The sequence below is a fragment of the Diaporthe batatas genome (assembly GCF_019321695.1).
Source record: "Diaporthe batatas strain CRI 302-4 chromosome Unknown Contig00010, whole genome shotgun sequence".
Classification (NCBI taxonomy): domain Eukaryota; kingdom Fungi; phylum Ascomycota; class Sordariomycetes; order Diaporthales; family Diaporthaceae; genus Diaporthe; species Diaporthe batatas.
The window spans coordinates 711,805-730,621 of NW_025408557.1; the positions used below are offsets into that span (position 1 = coordinate 711,805).

General features: G+C 55.4%; 4 protein-coding genes across 4 annotated transcripts; 2 read left to right on the forward strand and 2 right to left on the reverse strand.

Moving 5' to 3' along the window:
- Positions 1-118: 118 nt before the first annotated feature.
- KVR01_008477 (uncharacterized protein) lies at positions 119-8,694 on the reverse strand. The gene is made up of 2 exons (XM_044787340.1): positions 5,715-8,694; positions 119-5,633 (listed from the first exon to the last, which is right to left on the reverse strand). Exons 1-2 carry the CDS (start codon positions 8,329-8,331, stop codon positions 4,855-4,857), a joined length of 3,396 nt encoding a protein of 1,131 aa, XP_044642244.1. The 5' UTR covers positions 8,332-8,694; the 3' UTR covers positions 119-4,854.
- On the forward strand, positions 1,272-4,169 carry KVR01_008611 (DNA ligase (ATP) DNL4; the record flags this gene model as incomplete). Its single annotated transcript, XM_044787348.1, has 1 exon — positions 1,272-4,169. The coding sequence occupies one exon, from the start codon at positions 1,272-1,274 to the stop codon at positions 4,167-4,169; it is 2,898 nt and encodes a 965-aa protein (XP_044642378.1).
- A 267-nt stretch (positions 8,695-8,961) lies between the features above and the next one.
- Positions 8,962-11,349, reverse strand: KVR01_008661 (uncharacterized protein). Its single transcript, XM_044783856.1, has 3 exons — positions 10,806-11,349; positions 10,447-10,753; positions 8,962-10,393 (listed from the first exon to the last, which is right to left on the reverse strand). The coding sequence occupies exons 1-3, from the start codon at positions 11,225-11,227 to the stop codon at positions 9,167-9,169; spliced, it is 1,956 nt and encodes a 651-aa protein (XP_044642428.1). The 5' UTR covers positions 11,228-11,349; the 3' UTR covers positions 8,962-9,166.
- A 2,628-nt stretch (positions 11,350-13,977) lies between these two features.
- KVR01_008767 (uncharacterized protein) lies at positions 13,978-18,647 on the forward strand (the record flags this gene model as incomplete). The annotated part of the gene is made up of 8 exons (XM_044788176.1): positions 13,978-14,736; positions 14,796-16,043; positions 16,282-16,332; positions 16,425-16,482; positions 16,533-16,558; positions 16,616-16,952; positions 17,018-17,795; positions 17,912-18,647. The coding sequence occupies 8 exons, from the start codon at positions 13,978-13,980 to the stop codon at positions 18,645-18,647; spliced, it is 3,993 nt and encodes a 1,330-aa protein (XP_044642534.1).
- Between the last annotated feature and the right edge of the window lie 170 nt (positions 18,648-18,817).

The following is an 18,817-nucleotide window of genomic DNA, read 5'->3' on the forward strand; positions in this document are numbered from 1 at the left end:
CTGGCATGGCTTGCCGCATGGTGGTGCTCTGAGCCGGGCCCTGAGCTTGGAGGTAGCTTGTCCCGAGGCGTCGATGGATGACGTCAAGCCTGTTCAATGCCAATTGACGGCTCTTGTGCCAACTAAGCCCGTCCAGCCGGTCCCGATGGCTTCCGTCTCTCGCACGGCAAGGCCCTGAAGACGGCGTGGCTTGATGTCCATGATGCGGTCTCTGCTTGTATTTTTATTCCAAATGACAGACCACCTTGGAGGTTTTGCTGTTCGCCTCCTTCGGGCCCCCTGTCCGCCGTCTTCTGCATGAAAGCTTTCCCAGTCCCACCACCCGTCGGCGGCACGCGACCCCCTTTGCAGGTCCCACCACGACGGGAACCCGCAGAGTTAGTGTGACAGCCATTACAGGGTAATGATGCAACCAACCACTCCAACTCCCGGGCGAGGAGATCGCCGCAGGGGCCATCCTCCCATCCTGTCATCCTGCCATCCTTCACCTGCCTGCCTAGGTACTGTGTGCACCCTCTCAGCCCTTCTCAACACTACTACTCACAGGCGAGGACCATTTCTGAATGTATTTTCCGACATGGAGATCTTGCTCCAGACGGCCAGTGCCCCAGATCTGTGGATACGTGGATATGTTCGGCACGTGTCCCGGTGTGGGTGCACCACACTGTCATATTAGCCGGGTTGAGCACGCAACGTGGTGACTCTCTTGCTCGACAGTCTGACAATATGATTCAACACCAACACTAGTGCAATTGACTTTTGAGCTTCCTCGGATCCCCACACATCGAGATGGGTCCTCTTTTATTGTCTGATCAGATTACCAGAGCAATGGGACGCTGTGTGGGCTGTGTGGTCGGTCAGCTTTTGTATGTGCAGGCATGAGTGCGAGTTGCGCTGCACTGACTTTGGAACCGATGGATATGATAAAATATTACGGTCAGCGCTGTAAACATAAAAGCGTGCACATTAATGTCTGCCTGTTCAAGCTGTTGGCCTGCTGGCTGTTGGTCTGCGGTTGGCTCGAGCTGATGTAAGCTTCACTTCACATGATCTGGCGAGGCAACCGCGCCGCATGTCCCAGGCAGCACTTCACTCTCACCTACACGCACACGTTCACGCCCGTCGCGCGTCGCGTTCTCCATCAACATGCCGAATGGCCCTATCCCCATCCAATTCCCAACACCAGCATGATCTAATATCCATCATCTGCCCAATCAACCAACCGTCACACACACCCATCCCTTCTTGACCTCACAAGCCTCTCGCCCATCATGAGTCAACCCAGCCAGCCGGCCCCTCACAACCATTCTCCCACCCTACCATTCGCCGAGCTTGTCAAGGACCTCTTTGAACCCTTGAAGAAGGGCCCCGCACCCACTCATTTCACCCATGCCCCAGGCGTAGGAAGAATCAAGGTGGAAGCCAAGTCGACGAGGGTGCACACGAATGAGGTCCTCGAAGGTTTCTTTTCCAGATGGCGCCAAGAAGTCGGGAATGACATCTACCCGGCCATGCGCCTCATTTGTCCGCAAATCGACAGCGAGCGCTCGGTATACGGACTCAAGGAGCAGACTATTGCGAAGCGGCTCGTCAAGCTCCTCGGCATCTCCAACAACAACCCAGATGCCAAGAGTCTCAATAACTGGAAGAACCCCGGCCAGACCGAGGCGACCCGCATGGCTGGTGACTTCGCAGGACGCTGTTATCAGGCCTTGCAAAAGCGCGTCGAGATAGAGGGCTTTGGCACCATGAGCATATCACGCGTGAACGAGCTGCTTGACCAGTTGGCAGGCTCTAGCAGAGAGGCCGACCAGCTCCCAATCCTCGATGACTTCTACCTGCACATGTCCGCCCTGGAGCTGCAGTGGCTCATCCGCATCATACTTAAGCAGATCAGGGTGGGTGTATCCGAGAAATCCGTCCTGACAAAATGGCACCCAGATGGCGTGGACCTCTTCAATGTCAACTCCGACCTGCGCGATGTCTGTCGGCAGCTCACGGACCCGGAAATTCGCATCGGGGAGGACGACCAGAGACTCCATATAATGCATAATTTCATGCCCCAGCTTGCACCAACCGCCAGCAATGCCATGACCTGGGACAAGATCGTTCGCCAACTCAAGCTTCCTGCAGACGACCCGACGTTCTGGATGGAGGAGAAGGTCGATGGGGAGAGGATGCTCATGCACGTTCAGATGGAGGACGGTGCATACCGTTTCAAGTTCTGGTCCAAACGGGGTAAGGACTACACATATCTGTATGGGGAGTCAGTTGACGATGCCAATTCGGCCCTTACACGGCATCTGGGAAACTCATTCCGCAGCGTGCCAAACTGCATTCTGGACGGGGAGATGGTTGGGTTCGACCCCAAGAAAGGCGGGATGGTCACTTTCGGGACTCTGAAGACTCACGCGATACACGCGCAGAGGAACCCGCACGACGAAGAGAAACCCAGACCTCTATACCGGGTTTTCGACATCTTGTTGTACAACGATAAAGACCTGACCGCCACGCCACTCGCGAAACGGCACGAGTTACTGGAATACATCATCCAGGATGTCCCTGGGCGGTTCGAAATCCACCCCCACCAGGTTTGCACGTCGCCTTCGGAAATCGAGCCGTACCTTCGCCAGATCATCCAGGACTCTGCGGAGGGCATCATGCTCAAGAACCCGCACGCTGAGTATTACCTAAACAGTCGCCCCTACCACTGGATCAAGATCAAGCCCGACTACATGAAAGACTACGGCGAGACCCTGGATTGTGTCATCATAGGCGGGTACTATGGCACCGGAAGACGGGGTGGGATTCTCTCAAGTTTCCTCTGCGGACTAAGGGCAAGCCAGAGGGAGATCGAAGCGGGGACTGCTCATCCCGAGAAGTTTTACAGTTTCTTTAAGGTCGGTGGTGGCATAAAGATGGAGGATTACGAAGAGATCCAACGTCTCCTCCCGGAGGACAAGTGGCAGGACTGGAACCCAAAGCGCGCAAGACAATACATCGAGCTGGCTGGCGGGGAGAGGTACGCAGAAAAGCCAGACCGGTGGATCCGACCAAGCCAGTCGATCGTGATCGAGGTCAAAGCCTCCAGCGTCGAGGACTCCAATTCTTTCAGTGTCATGAAGACGTTGCGCTTTCCTCGCTTCAAAGGCATACGCACTGACAAGAGCTGGACTGATGCCCTCGATATTGACCAGTGGAACGAAGTCCGCTTCGAGATCAAAAAGGGGGAGGACCAAAAGAGACAGATCGAATATGAGGAGAAGAGGAAGAAAGCACCCAAGAAGAAGGCAAAGACAGGCTTGTACCTCCCCGAGAACGACGGCGCCGTCGTGTTCGAGAAGTCCAAGCTGTTCGAGGGCATGGCGTTCTACATACCGTCCGGGTCCGAGGCCCTAGACATGCTAGAGAGGGACCTCCAGAACCTCGTGCGAGAGCACGGCGGCTCCATCGTCCAGGACGCCAGGAAGGTCGCCGAGGGCACCGCGATCGGCGTCGGCGACAGGAAGACGGTGCTCGTCAACTCGCTGGCCAGGACCGAGGGCGTGGCCTACATCATCAGCCCCAAGTGGCTCGTCGACTGCGCCAGACAGCAATACCTCCTGCCCTACGAGGACGAGCACCTCTACCTCGCGCCCGACGACATGCGCGCCCTCGCCCTCGAGAACACGGACCCCCTCGGCGACAGCTACCACCGCGACCTGGACGGGGACGAGATGGACCGGCTCTTCGCGCGCTGGAGGGAGGACCGCATGGCGGACGACGGCGACAACACCGCGGCGCGTGGCTTCGACAACGGCGCCTTCTACGACCAGCTCGAGGCCCGCGGCCACGAGCTGCCCCGCTCGCGGGGCTACGTGTTCCGGCGGTGCCGTGTCCTGCTCGCGCACGTCGCGGGCCAGGAGCACCGGCTCACGACGGCGCGCCTGGATGCGTGGGTCCGGTTCGGGGGCGGCGAGGTCGCGGCCGACCTTGGCGACGGCGACGTGACGCATGTTGTCGTCGTCAGCGGGGGCGATGCCGACGGCGCGGGCGAGGTGGCGATGGGGATCAACGCCCGGGTCAGCGAGAGGGAGGACCTCAGGCGGCCGTATGTGGTGACGGAGCGGTGGCTGGAGAAGTGCTGGGAGGAGGAGACGCTTGTGGCGGAGGAGGCTTATAAGCCTTGACGTGCGTGGTGGATGCATAAATACGTACCCCTTGGCGGCTTTGACCAGCATCTGGTCTCTTGGAAAGGAGGTTTTGGGTTCGGGTTGAGATGGGGCGGCATTTCGTATCACTGCGCATGGTCGTCTACGGCCTGGATGAATTTTTTGACGGTTGGATTTGGAGGAGATACCACTGGAGTCAATTGATTTTGGGGCGCCCTTGTGAGCCGGATTTTTAAGAAGCATCCATCTTTTCTGATTTCGTGAGGACGGTTATGCCACCACGATTTCGTACCTGCTGTACAGTTCCCACACAGTCACGACAGATGGGAATACAGGTGTAGTTCTTCAAGGCAGAAGGACGTTCCCAGAGGAAAGAGACGGTGGGGCTCGGGATGTATGTATCCTCTAGGACGCAATGAATCACGACGAACAACGTTATAACTCGATCAGACGTCAGTGGGATGAGACTGCGATCAGCATAGAGCAAAGTCACCACTCGACACTTCCGCCGCCATCCCGTGGCCTGCCTGGCACAATGTGCCCCTACTTTTCCTGCATTGCCCGACGCATTGCGACTTCACGAGAGGGGGGAATGGAATAATAAGGACCAGGAGTGGCGGCTGTCTGAATCAAGTATCTTTATAACCCTGTATCTAACCCGCTACAGCCTATCCGGAGCCAGCCTCGCGAGCTGTTCCAGGGACTAGGCGGCGGGCCCCGCCTGGTCCACACCGGATCCAAGCGGCGGTGCTGGCGTCATGACGGTGTCGGTATCTGCCGCAACGGGAGCGGCAGCGGGCATTCCACCAGTTGTCGCGGCCCGCCCAGGCACCGTCGGGGCCGGTCCTGCCTGTGGGGCCGGTCCTACTGTTGCCTTTGTATCACCACCAGGCGGCGGTATCGACGGTGGTATCGCCGCCGGCGGGGGAGGTAATCCCGCAGGCGCGGTCGCAGGCGCCGGGATGGTGTTTGGCAGCGGCACCGAGCCAGAAGCGACAGGCGCCGCCTGGGCGTCGGCACCCTGTCCCATCGGTGCCATCGGGGCCATCGGGGCAGGGGTTGTGCCCATCGGCGCCGTCGGAACCAGCCCAGTGGACGAGGCAGTACTCTTCGTCGTCGTCGTCGTCGTCGGCGGCGGCGGCGGTGGCCCAGCAGCCTCGAGCCTGGCCTTCTCCTCCGCGGCGAGCTTCTCCTCCCGCGCCTTGCGCTCCTCGGCCTCCTTCTTCTCCCTCTCCTTGCGCTCGAGCCTCTCCTTCCTCTCCTCCTCCGTCTCGGGGCGCGTGAACCGCGCGGGCACGCCCTGGGCCGCGTCGTCGCCGCGGCCCACCCACGTGCCCGTGAGCTGGCTCCACTTGAAGTCGCCCGCCACGAGCTTCTGGATCTCCTTGAAGGCGTAGGCGTTGTGGTATGGCAGTCCCGTCTTGGGGTCCCTGTACTTGGCTGGGTGGTTTGTGATGACGCACAGGGGCGCGGGGGTGGGTTCTGAGGGGCGGGCGGTGTTGATTAGCTTTCATTATTGTTCTTGAGGTCGGGACAGGACAGATCCAACATGGGTAGACTTACTCGCCAGCTTGGTCATCTTGCGGCCGAACAGGATCTGGGTCTGGACATCGGGCTTCTTGATGGCGTCTTCGTCAAAGTCTTGGAGAATGATGCAGCTGCGGGTGACTTTGCCTTCCAGAGGCGGCTCGGGCGATGGGGATTTGGGAGGTGGAGGAGGGGGCTTCTTCGGAGCTGCAGCTTTGGCGGCCTTCTTAGCGCTGGCTGCTGCCTCCTTCTGTTGCTTCTTGGTAAGCTTCGCGGGAGTTCCGGTCGGAGCAGGAGCCGCTCCTGGCGATGGAACTGAGGCTGGACCTGGACCTGGAGCCGGACCTGGAGCCGGAACGGCGGGCACAGGTGCCGCGATTGGCATTATCGGCTGAAAGCTAGCCGTTGTATGGATTGCTGATGGTTGCGGTGCGGGAGGAGGTTGTTGGAATGGGCTTGGGAAAGCGGAAAGTGGGTTGGGTGCTTGATTTGATCCTGGGATTGGGATGGGAGCCGCAGCAGGTGACGAGGGGTTCAGAGGCGAAGGCGAGTGAGAGCCATTTGGGGCAGCCAGGCCAGCGGGGCGAGGAGGATGTTGAGCCGCGTATCCCAAGACCGGCACCGGTCCATTGAACATGCTGGGCATGCCGACTGGAGGGGCAAGGACACTCGGCTGGGGCGATTGGGTGAGATGAGGATTCGGAGGCGGCATAAACCGCGGTCCTATATCCGGCCTAAGGGCCAAGGGCAGCTGTGAGGTGCTCTGCGGCTCCGTCTTGACGGGTGGCGAGGGCATCGAAGGGGACATATTTCTCGATTTCGGAGGCACGGAGAGAGGAGAAGGGCCTGAAACCGGGGGCGATGCTGCTGGGCCCGAGGCTGCTGGGGACGCAGACAGAGGCCTCGGGGGAGGTGTCCCACGAGCGTGTGCCATGGGAGCGAATATGCCGGGACTCGGGATTCCTGGTGACATGGACTGGGGCCTCGAGGCAGATAGAGGGCGAGGTGGGATGGTGACTGGTGCTATGGGCGCCGGCACTGGCGTTGATACCGGCACTGTCGTGGGCGCGGGTGCAGAAAGGGGTGCAGCTGCGGGTGCGGTGGCCGTTGGTAATGAAGGCGGCGTCTGCTGAGTGCTGATCTGCTCGTTTGTAGCTTTTTGGGTCGTAATTTGCTCCGTTGAAGGTTGGCTAGTCGCAGGCTGCCCCGTCGTGAGTTGCCCACTCGTCGTCGGCTCAGCGGTGTTCTGCCCAGTCACAGGTTGCCCAGCCGTGGATGTCCCAGTTGAGTTTTGTTCAGTCGTAGGCTGTGCTGTTGTAGGTTGTACAGCAGCAGGCTGTTCTGACGTAGATTGCTCACTCGCCAGAGGCTGAGTTGTTGGGTTTCCAGTAGCTGAAGACTCAGTCGTGGATTTCTCAGTAGGCACCTGTGTAACAGTACTCTCGGATTGCTCAGCCGCCTCTTTCTTGGGGCCTTTTGGCTCTCCTTGTGTTTCTGGCACAGTCTGTAGGGTGGAGCCTTCTTGTGCAATCGGCGTAGGGGGGACTGTCTCTGAAGCTGCTGTCTCCGCCTTGGGACTGGCCGTAGCCGCAGTGCCTGCATTCGAGACGGCTGTGGATGGTTGGTCTGGCTTGGGGCTCGGCGCGGCGGTATTCGCACCCGTATTCGCGCCCGTATTTGCGGCAGTAGAAGCGGCAGTGGACGGCCTCTTCCGCTTGGGTTTCTCCTCGATGGACACCAGCTTGCCCACGTTCTTCAGCTGGGTCTCGCTGAGGTCGACGATGCCACTCCACATGGTGACGACGGGGCCCTCGAGCCGGCGGTTGTTCAGCGCCGCCAGCTTGGCCCGGCGCTCCTCCTCGCGCACCTTCTCGGCCTCCTCCCACCTGTTGAGGCTCTTTGAGTTCGTCTCCTCGACCAGGGCGGCCTCGGCGAGCCTCTCGGCCTGCGTCATGGGCGGCTTCTTCATGGCCTCGAGCTTCTTGGCCTTCTTCTCCATGAGCTCCACCTGCCTCTTGCGCCGCTCCTCGCGCTCGACCATCTGGTTGTGCAGCTGCTCCTTGCTGAGCCTGGTGGTCTTGCGGTCGGACGAGCGCGTGGGCATGTCGGCGGCCGAGGGCAGCCAGCTGGCGCGCTCCGACTTCTTCTTGGGCCGGGGCTTGGGCGGCTCGGCGGTGGTGCTGGTCGGCGTCGGGGGCTGGCTGATGCGGACCTTCTTCCTGAACCGCGCGGGGATGGCCTGCTGGGCCTTGCGCTTGCGGGCCGCGAGCTTCTTGTCGCGCTCCTTGCGCTGCAGCTCCTTCTCGCCCTCGTCCTCGGCCTCGGCCTCGTTCTCGTCCTCGTCGTCGGACGAGTCCATCTGCGCGTCGGAGCCGTCGTCCTGGCCCCTGTCGCTGAACCCGGCGTCGTCCTCGTCCTCCTGGAACAGCAGCTCCAGGTCCGAGTCCTCGTCGGCGGGCTCCTCGTTGGCGAGCATCGACTTCATGCGGTTGCCGGCGGTGGACCGCTTCGCGCGTGCCGTGGCTAGCCATTCTACCTGGGGTGCGGGCGACTCGCCCGAGTCGCTGTCGGAGTCGCTGCTTGTGGCATGGCTGTCTCCGTCGGTCAAGGGTTCCGGGACGGGTGAGGGCTGGTCTTCGGGGTCCGTTGCCATCGTGTTTGTCGTGCGCCCATCACAGGCTGCCGGGATTCGAACAGAACCGGATAAAAGTTTGGGCCTCTACTTGTCTATTGGATCATCGTGGGGCACTGCGAATCTTTGCGCAATGTGGCTTCGAGGCAGTGATCGTCGAGTCGAAGGGCGATGCGTTGTGTGGCGCGCGTCGTCGCGTTGTCTGCGTAAATGGACGGGGATGTTGTGGTGAAGACTGAAAAAAGTTGAATGGCTTCTTCGCAGTAAAATGGGCGCTGTATCGTAGCTGCTCAGTGTAGCATGGGTTTAGACCGTAGGCTTGTCTTAGCATGTGACATCACTGGCAGGGCTGACCCCAGACGGGTCCAGGCGGCTCGACCCCTGCAGGTAGGCCTGGAATGGCTTGTATGCATTTCTTGACCCGTGTGTTTGTCTTGTCCATTTTGCCCTGCTTATGGAAATTCTATGTGCTCAGAGATTGGGACGATAAAACTTGTATGGTTTCCGGATAGGAATATATGATCCTTGCTTTCCAATTCTCATCGTCAGCAAAAACATAGTAAAAAAGCATAAACCAGGGCTCCCCAAGCACAATACCCATAAGGCGAACCCAATTGCCGACAGTTAGCACACCAGGAGATTATAGCAAGGTACTGTAACCGTGCATATGTATTCTGCTCCTTAATACATCCACAACAATATGTGCCACACTTCACACTCTGGTGATATGAACCCGTTCTCTAGCTTGACCCTTTCAGCCTGTGTGCTGGACTGATTCCTCGATCTTAACGAAGGAAAAGGTCCCTCACAGGCACAGCATCACTGCCGACTGAAGCCACAAAGACAGGCCTCTATTCTACCTCAGCCCGCTGAGGGTAGTCTCCACATCCCTCAGGCTATCCTCCAGCGCCTCGTCATGCACCTTGACAATCTTCCCCATGAGCTGCTCCACGATGCCAAGCACGGCACTGGTCGAATGGACATATCGCCTCTGCACCCCAGGGCGCGTGTTCTCCATCAGCGCCGCGACGAGCTGCAGCACAGCGACCTGGAACTCGTACACGGCAGGTGGCTGCTCGGCGTCCGGCACGTCCCACCCCGCGACGGCCGTGACGACCGCCATCCACGCCTCGCGGCTGCCGGGGCTCTCCCCCTCCACCGCCGGGATCAGCACGCGCACGATCTCGACGCCCCTGGCCGCCTCGGCCTCGTCGCTCGCGGACGAGGTCGACCGCAGGATGGCGAGCAGGTCCCGCGTGAGGACGTCCCAGCCGTCGTGCTCCAGCAGCGCCGCGGCGCCGTCCTCGAGCGCGGTCGTGCCCTCCAGCGCGACGAGGACCGGCCGCCTGAAGTCGAGGCGCGCCCCTCGCTCCGCGCTGGACCTGTAGAGGTCCATGAACATGTCAGTGAGCCCCGTGGCCTCCCTCCTCAGCATGTCGTTCTCGTCCTCCCGCAGCCAGAGGGCCAGCGTCCTGATGGCGGCGAGGATGAGGGGGTCCTGGTTGGCGCGGTCAATCTTGGAGTCCCAGGACAGGGTGAAGTGGGAGCCCCGCGATGTGTTGGCCGCGCCTGGCCTTGCGTCTGGGTGGAGGCCCATGGCGCCTGCTTCTGCGCCGTCCCACCGGTCGCGCAGGTACTCGATCGCGAGGGACAGGGTCTCGGCAATTGACTGTCGTAGTTTGAATAGGAAGTTTGGTGCCATCATGAGCGATATGGAGTTCTCGGGGCTTTCGTCCTCTAGGAAGCGGACGAGGAAGCCGATGAAGGCCGACACGACGTCAAAGGCTGATGCGATACGCTTGGATATACTTTCGTAGTTGGGATCGTTGAGTTTAGCCAGCAGATTTGGGAAGGATGAGCGGAGGTCGACGAGTACCAGGTTGACCAGGAGGTATGGGAACGGCTTCTCTGACTTGCCCTCGTCGGTGAAAAGCAGTTTTGATGCCGCAGCGGGATAGATCTGAAGTAGGGTAGCGGCGAGGTTTGTGTAAGCCGCACGGCCAGCTGCTGTTGGCTTGCTAGTCACGAGGTTGCGGATGAAGCCCGTGATGGTCTTCAACCAGGCTGGATTTTGGGTTAGGCACTGTGGAATGGTCAGTCACAAGCACTCAGAGCAGGTCCACCCGGGCAGCTCACTTCGGGGCTGAGTCTCCGCAGGAGCTCGGCGAGGAAGGCCAGAAGGGTGACAGCATCTGTGCCCTTGAAAGATGCGACCAGGCTTTGGATGATGTTGTCAAGCTTGGACTGCATAGAAGCCGCATCTTCGACGAAGGCGGCGGACTGAGCGTAAGCATAGAGAAAGATGTTCAACGCCAGAGGTTGCGAGGGGGCAATCTCGATGAGAGCGCTGACATCGTCCACGGAAACAAACTCCTTGGCCCCTTCTGGCCGGCTGACGAGAGTCAGTAGAGTCTGCAGCACAAGCTGCGTCGTCTCTTTGGAGCTGCGTCGGCGCGTCAGCGGAGGCTCGAGATGTGGGGGAAGAGATGACTTGCCTGTGCAGTATCACCGACACCAGCGCTGGTACCCGACCGACAAGGCTCGGTTCCTTCTTTGACTCGTCTGGGAGGAGAACCGAGAAGATGTGGACGACACCGACAGCGATATCGATCATGTCCCTGGCGTCCTTGGGCGATGGGCCCGCCTTGGCACCGCTCCTCAGGAGGCGGTCCAGGAACTTGGGCGACACGCTGTGCCACAGTGTCGTGACGGCTTCCTCATCTTCTCGGAGTTGTGGTGAGTTGTCGAGGACAGACTTTAGAAGTGCGAGGCCGACAAACCTTGAAGTGTCGTTCTTGGTCTTGAGGAGCTCCTGGATCCTCTGTATCGTCACGGCTGCGTCGGGGTTGTTGTTGGTGCTGTCGCCCGTGTCCACGTCCTGCGCCAGACCTGCTTGGGACGAGCCTTCCGCGGCCATTGCGATAGACAAACCGAGTCTCTATCCCAAGCTCAAGAGGTCCAGTCTTTTGAACGCTTTTGCGTCAAATAAGGAGATGGCGCACCCAACTTCAGTGTAATCACGGAGCTTTTACAATCGTTGGCAGGGTCTGTAAAAATTTTAGTGACGTCAAAAGGGACCGTTGCTTCAGGGTTCAGTGCACCATACCTGCCGCTCACAATCCGTCCACATGAAGTACCTGCGACTCCTTCATCAAATAACAACATCTGAGAGACCAAAAAAAATCAAAATCAAAATCACAATGCCGATAGCATTAGCATTAGCATTAGCATTAACACAGACTTTTGCGGGATGCTGTCAGATCGGTCTACTTGACGCCAGCGCGAGGTAGAGGACTCCCTGACACGACTGCCAAGGGTGGGCTTTCTCCCAGGTACTTGCAAGGGCAGGCTAAGCCAGGTCCTGCAAAAGCTCGTCGCCATTGTAGAAAGAATCACCGAGAATTGCAAATAAGAATCAATTTAGAGCCATGTGGAACTCTTTAGCACGTTTCTTGATATCCTCTGCTTTCCCCTGGTCCTGCCCCGTGTTGACGGGCCATTCTTGCCGCTCGAGGAACGGATCAAATAATCCCAAAAGATCGGCGTCTGAGTAGCGCTTATAATTGTCCCAGAGTCTCCTGATAGCTGTAGGTTGAACTCTGACAATATAGACCCTGACAACTTGGAACCTGGTCCATTGTCAATTGTAGATGCTGCTATATCCTTGACAAAAGCTGTCCCCCATCCGGCTGTATGAACAAATTCAAGATCGCAAAGAGCACTGCCTGCATAAAAGTTAGGATAATTATCACTTGATGCTTGCCATGTTGCTACCTAATATGTTCAAGTTGTCTCGGTGTTTGCCTGATGCGCTCTAGCTGAGCGTGACACGCGGTCGGATTTAGTAGATATTGTGTTCCTTTCGCCAGCCTCCGCTGAAGATGGCGAACATTCATGGCATGCAAAGGCCTGAAGTCGAGAACATTAATGTTGTCCCCCACACGGATCCACGAACGAACTCGGTGAGTCGATCGTGGTACGGCAAGGCTTTGAGTTGGCATAGCTCCTCGTCTCTCGCTTCTCTGAGATTTATTTCTTCTTGGACACTCCCCCGCCAGTTGATAAATCGTGCATTTGATGTGGCCATATGCAAGAAATTTTATTGATCGATTTCCACGGCGATGAAAATATTTGGAGGTGTGGTATGGACTGGGTTCAGCGGTTTGCCGAATGACCGGTGCCATCGGGACCTGGGCACCATAAGTCTTATTATATATCTGCAGCTTTTCCTGCATATTTCCCCTCATACGGTCTGTTCTCTCGTTTCTCATGCTCATCTCTTACCGTAGCCTCACTACAACCCTTTCAATCCTGGAAGTGTATTACCTGGTTTCACTTCTATAAGCATACATCCAGGGACATATATGGCGCCTTCATAAGGTGGTGAACGCTTGAGACCCAGAGTTTAAAAAGATAATGTACCTATAACTATAATTATAATACGATAGGTGCATGTGGACTCAGCCTTACGGCGTACAGAGAAGGCTAAGGGGCGCACCGTCGTGACGGGGAAGTGTATTAATCCAATCCGTAATGAGCCGCGGCATTGAGACTTCAGGATAACATGCTGGCAAGTCTTGTCCTGTCGGCCCCCAACTGGGCTTGTGTCTTTCCTATGTTTGTTAATCAGAAATTAAATCATTTGTCTTTACTACCTAGGTACTGTAGGGCATGATCGGGAGGGGATGGGTATCAACAATAAGAGTTATGTTTAAGCGTTTAGCAGTCACTGTCAGGTACCCACAGATTAAGAATGAAACCACATTATCCTACCTAGTTATTTTATCATTCTAATAACAATTTTCGGACTGGTACTCCTATATGGCTGCCATGGGCGGTGACACGCCACATGGGTCACCATTGCCGAAACCCATTACCGCTACACCTGGGCTGCTGGGTAAGAACATTGAATCAGTGATTCTAACAACCCGCCTACCGATGCTTCCTAGACAAGCTAGACAAGCCTACAGTCATTACTGGGATAGTGCCATGCTGTGGAACATGAGCAGCAGGCAGTCTTGGCTGTGTGTATGCGAGTGTGCCGCAACGCTGCCAGGGGCGGTTTTGATTTGTCTTATTTCCAACATCACATGCAAGCTTAGGAGAATTTGGATTGGGTCCTGTGTCAGCGCCTAAATCAGTGATAAGAGAAGCACATTCCCAGCCGGCCTGCATGACACTATGTGCCAACTCACAGTCAAGCATGCAACTCAACCCAGGAATTGCCTAAGTGCTTTTCGATCGACATGATCTCGGAATGAACATACTGCAGCGCGACGATATGAGCAAGTAACCACCCCCCCAATTCACAGCCTGCTGACCACTCTCGGCTCCTTGCGTGACGCCACGAGCAACAAAACCCCTCATCTCACAGCCTGCTGATGACTTCCAGCTTCCTATTCGGACTTCGAATGAGCACTTCACGCGTATCTGCTATCTCGAACAGTACCCTATAGCTCAGAGCCTTGCACACAGCAACGCCGGTATGACAAGTATAAATATAGAATGACACAAGCGTGAAGCCCTCACAGATAAGTTACCTCTCACACTGTTCCATGACAGTGATTGATACTTCGCCTTGGTCAACGACGGGGGCCAGCTGACAATAGGAGGATTATGTCCGTTTCATGACATCAATATCAAACGTACACTGTCTATTTCCTCCACATGTGCGGTCTTGCAGGTGTGAGAAACAAGCTTCTCGAGTTCCGCCAGAAGCCGAGGACGGAGCCCAAGATCGATATGGCGAACCCTCCCGGCCCGGGAACACTCATCAAGAGGCATTCCACGGGGCGGGAAATGGTCCCCGATTTGGGCGGACAAATCAAGCAGAACTTCGTGCAGTCAGCATACCCGACATTCGACCGCAGGCATCCAGACACTACCTTCATGCCTGAAGGCAAGCTCGAACAGCTGTTCACCACCGATGCTGTCAAGAAGGCACTAGGCACGCACTACTCCAAGAGAACGTATGACTTCATCCGCCGCAAGGCCTGCAAGGTGTTTGCCACTCTGGTGTTCATCGACAAGGCAAAAGCTATCAAAGACTTCGAGGAATTTGGTGTTTGCGACAATTATCTGCCCATTGTTCTGGAGCCTGATGCAAAAAGACCTCACATATTCTACCTCGTGTCCAAACGCGATGTGAATAGCTCAGAGTGTGAAGACGCACTGGCACAACTCCTTGACGCCACATGCAAGAATGAATGGTCCATGACAATTTGGGCCATTGAGACTTTCTGTGACTCGCAATGGAAGTTCATGGCCCCCGTGTTTTCCGAAACGTCACAACGTTGCAGGTTCTCTCCAAGGAGAGTTCTGCCTTTCTACCTTCCACCCGGAGTGGATCCTGTTTCAAAAGCGAGCACCTTCAGCACCGTCTACCAGGCTTGGGTGCACCCATCCAACCACAATTTCAAGGACCCCGTATGTGTTTAACATGCCGCATTGTGGATTGAACAGAAAACTCTAACAAATCGCTCTAGGTATTCCCAGAAAAAAAGTTGGGAGGTCCAGTGGCAGTGAAGATGCTCAGTGTCAACGTCAGTGTTGTGGACAACTACAACGTGACGACTGCATACGACAATGAGATCGAATCCCTGAAAATTTTCCAGAACGTCTCAAATGCACATCTAATCAAGGCTTTGTGCACCTTCCAGCATGGCGACAATGGTTACTACATCATGTTCCCGTGGGCCACTGCCAATCTGCGAGAGTACTGGGAAGACAATCATCCTGGAGATTCCGATAGTGGGGCCCCTGCTGCTGCTAATGTAAAATGGATGTTGGAGCAACTTGCAGGTTTGTCAGGTGCTATTCGCAGCCTTCACTTCCTCAAGGACAGTCATTATCTATCTCCGAAGGTCGCAGAAAATAAAGAGACAAATTGCCGGCATGGCGACTTGAAACCAGACAATATTCTGCTCATGGGCCCTGGCAAGGGAAGACTGGTCATTGCAGATGTTGGCCTGACCAAGGTACACGGCGAACCCACGAGATTTCGCAAGGATGCCACTCGCTCCATCGCGGGTACGGAGAGATATGAGCCGCCAGACATCCTCCATGGTGGGGCTAGATCTCGAGCCTACGATATATGGTCTTTCGGCTGCATCTGCCTTGAGGCCATCGTTTGGATCCTCTATGGAAAATCCGGCTTGCACACTCTTCACCGTCAAATTCTAGGTCAACACAAATTCTGGTTCTCACCGGATGCAGAACGAACTCTGGAGGCTTTACAGAGCGAAACGAGCAGCGACACCTCGCGTATGGAGCCTGGTGAATTGGACAACCTCAAAAGGCGAGCTCTTGCGTCTTGCACAATAAATCAGAACATTCGGGTGCTTCTGGAAGAGATGAGGAGAACGGACCCACGGTGCTTTAGCGACTCTCCCATCAAGGCTTTACTTGAACTGGTGGACAGCAGGCTGTTGATGATCAGAATCAACCGTGTGGACAATCCACTAAAGCGGCAAGAGTGCCGTGCGGATGCCAAGGAAATGTTTGGAGCGATAGAGGCTATACACGTTCGCGCAGTGAAGGATAAGAAGTATCTGGATAATTGCCTGAAAAGTTACCCCATGCCCCAGATAACCCCGAAGCCACAAGCTCCACCCAGGCATGGAGCCTCACTCGGAGACGACTTGGTCCACCACGCGGTACACGACCGTGTTTCTGCCCCTCAGGGGGTTAGGAATGCACCAACGGATGACATAGTCACCAGAGAGGGAGTACCGGTACGTCACTTCTTGCACTTGCGAATCTTGCCGGGACATGATCATTGACCGCAACTTGGGTGTCCACACAGAAAGTAAGGATTGCTTTGTCTGAGCAAAGAAATGAGGATGAGTAGGACGCCGGAAGGGATTTACTAACAGGAACATTGTTTAGGGAGTAAGTCTCCTCAACAGCCCACCCATATGGCTATTGCTAACACAATTTGTGCCATGATAGTATGTGCGTATATCCGCCTAGCCGAACTTCACAGTACTTTCACCAGAGCTAACCACCACGCATCAGCGTGGCGTAAGTGCACCATTCAAATTGCAGGTCGTTAGATCATCGATAGCTTGAGCCAACGTCATATGCTAACAACTCGATTGAATTTTGGGCCTCAGGTTGTAAGTCATGCCTCTAGTTGCAGTTATGTCCCGGTGCTGACTTACAGTGAAGACAGTAAGTTTCTGAATAATATCCAGTCCCGCTGTTTTGATGACTTCCAATAGCTTTTACTAATTTGATCAACCAGCCGGTGAGTTGGATCAACCGAATGCTTTAATCTAGCCTACCCTTCTAATGGCATGATTAGCTCGACGATGTCTGGACCTTCTCTGGAGATGGCATCTTCGCTCGAGATCTGTTTCGTAAAACCAAGCCCTGGCTAGTGTTCCCATCAATTCCTCGGAAGCCCAATCTGAGAAATGGCTGTGCCGGTCTTGACATATGGGAAGGCGGGTTTTCAATTAAAACCACCGTTGCGAAGCTGCAAACAGAGCAGGAAAATTGCGACTTATGTCTGATGCTCTTTGAATGTGTAAAACGAAACGGAAAAATTAATGAGACCCATGTGGAATTCTTTCGCATTGGGTCGACATTCTCTTTCAGTCGGTACCAAGAGCCTGTTCTATCAATTATTGGGCACCCAGGTATGACATGCAAACCCCAACATCTTCCCGGAAAGCCAGAAAGTGCTGAAGGACACGCGGTACAGACTTTGCTGCCCCGGCAGCCGTATCTCTACAATTGGGATTTCCTCAACTTCCATCCATGATGAGTGTAATTCAAACCGCGCTGCTGCGCGAGTGGATTCGGGTTTGCGATACTTCACATCGCTGTTGGTCTGAAGACAAACGCATCTTACCCACACGACTCTTGGACGTCAACTGCCCTGGACACGGAGATGATTCTACGATCCAACTTGTCAAATCGTCTTCTTTAAAATGCAATCCCAAATATGTTGCACTCTCTCACCGCTGGGGGACAATCGGGCCTTCTATGCAGGCTACCAGCGACAAGATCACGTATCTGGAGCGAGGATTCAAGACAACATCACTTCCGCAGACTTTCCAAGATGCAGTCTATGTCACGAAGGAGCTAGGGCTACGCTATCTGTGGATTGATTGTCTCTGCATTATACAAGACTCTGATCAAGACTGGCTCTACGAGTCCGTGAAAATGGAGGATGTTTTCGCCAATGCCTATTGTACCATCGCTGCTACCAGATCTCGGTCATCTGAAGACGGCTTCCTATCTCAACAGCGAGTGGAGCGATTATGCAAGGCGGTGCGGCCTTTGAAGGGTCCGCCGTATTATATCTGTGACCGGATCGACGACTTTCGAGAAGATGTCGAGAATAGCGAACTGAACCAGCGCGGCTGGGTGTTACAAGAGCGGGCGCTGTCACGCAGAACAATTTACTTCGCTAAGCGCCAAATTTATTGGGAATGCGGGAAAGGAGTTTACTGCGAGACGTTGACAAAGTTGCAAAAGTAAGTTTGTTTCAACAGCTTTCCGATCGCTAGGCTTCTGTTGTGCCAGTGCACCTAGCACCTTCATTGCGCTCTGAAAGTTGTATTCTGGGATGCTAAAATTTTATTTACTTTAGTCGCAAATCAGCTTTGCTTGGAGATGCTCATTTTCCACAATACATTGAGGACCTGGCCAAGGACGACAAAATCAATTACTTCATTAGTCTTTACGAACAATACTCCACACGATCCTTCACGTATCCGGACGACCGACAAGTTGCAATCCTCGGAATTGAGCGGCGTCTATTAAAGTCTCTGGGAACGAGAGGAAAATACGGTGTCTTTGAAGAATACCTGCACCGCACCCTTCTCTGGCAACGAAACAAGAGCCAAGCGTCAATGAGATTGCTTTCTGAGAGGCTTCTCCGAAAGGTGCCATCATGGTCTTGGATGGCATATGATGGGGGCATCTCATATATGAAAGTACCGTACGGTCAAGTGATCTGGAACTCGCAAGAAATGCCCAGTCCTTTCAAGGATATGAGGGTAGATTCGGATGGCTTGTTGATCCATGAGCTGGAACTCGTTGTTGTGGGGCAAGAACTGGACATTGGCTATGAGTCGTTGGATATGACCCAAGTTGTGCTCGACTGTGGCAGGGATAATGATGGATCAGGTTGGTTGGTCGTTGTGTTGGGCGAGGAGAAGTATGTGCCTGGTCGCATCAAGGTATCCCGGAAGATCTATGTGATTCTTGTGTCGCCGTTGAAGGGAGACAGCACGGGTGTCCTCTATAGGCGAATAGGGGCGGGTACTCTACCGGGTCGAGAGGTCATAAAAGACGGATCGCGCAAGATCATCCGAGTGCGTTAGAGTTGATTTGTCGAAGGAATACGGATCCGGGGTCGCGAGACGCTGAATTTAATTGTATCGGATCTCTGCGCCCCGTTTCGGATGGAATTACTGTGGCTGTAGTGATTATACTGTTTGTTTTGGACCGTTTCTTGGAGGTACTTTGATCAATTCACATCATGGAAGCATCA

Excerpts from the sequence above, each read along its gene's own strand:
- KVR01_008477 (XM_044787340.1), bottom strand. The coding sequence starts at position 8,331 with ATGGCAACGGACCCCGAAGACCAGCCCTCACCCGTCCCGGAACCCTTG. Across the intron at positions 5,634-5,714 it reads CAAGATGACCAAGCTGGCGA|AACCCACCCCCGCGCCCCTG; the intron begins GTAAGTCTACCC and ends CCCGCCCCTCAG.
- KVR01_008661 (XM_044783856.1), bottom strand. The coding sequence starts at position 11,227 with ATGGCCGCGGAAGGCTCGTCCCAAGCAGGTCTGGCGCAGGACGTGGAC. Across the intron at positions 10,754-10,805 it reads GTGTCGGTGATACTGCACAG|CTCCAAAGAGACGACGCAGC; the intron begins GCAAGTCATCTC and ends GCGCCGACGCAG. Across the intron at positions 10,394-10,446 it reads TGCGGAGACTCAGCCCCGAA|TGCCTAACCCAAAATCCAGC; the intron begins GTGAGCTGCCCG and ends ACCATTCCACAG.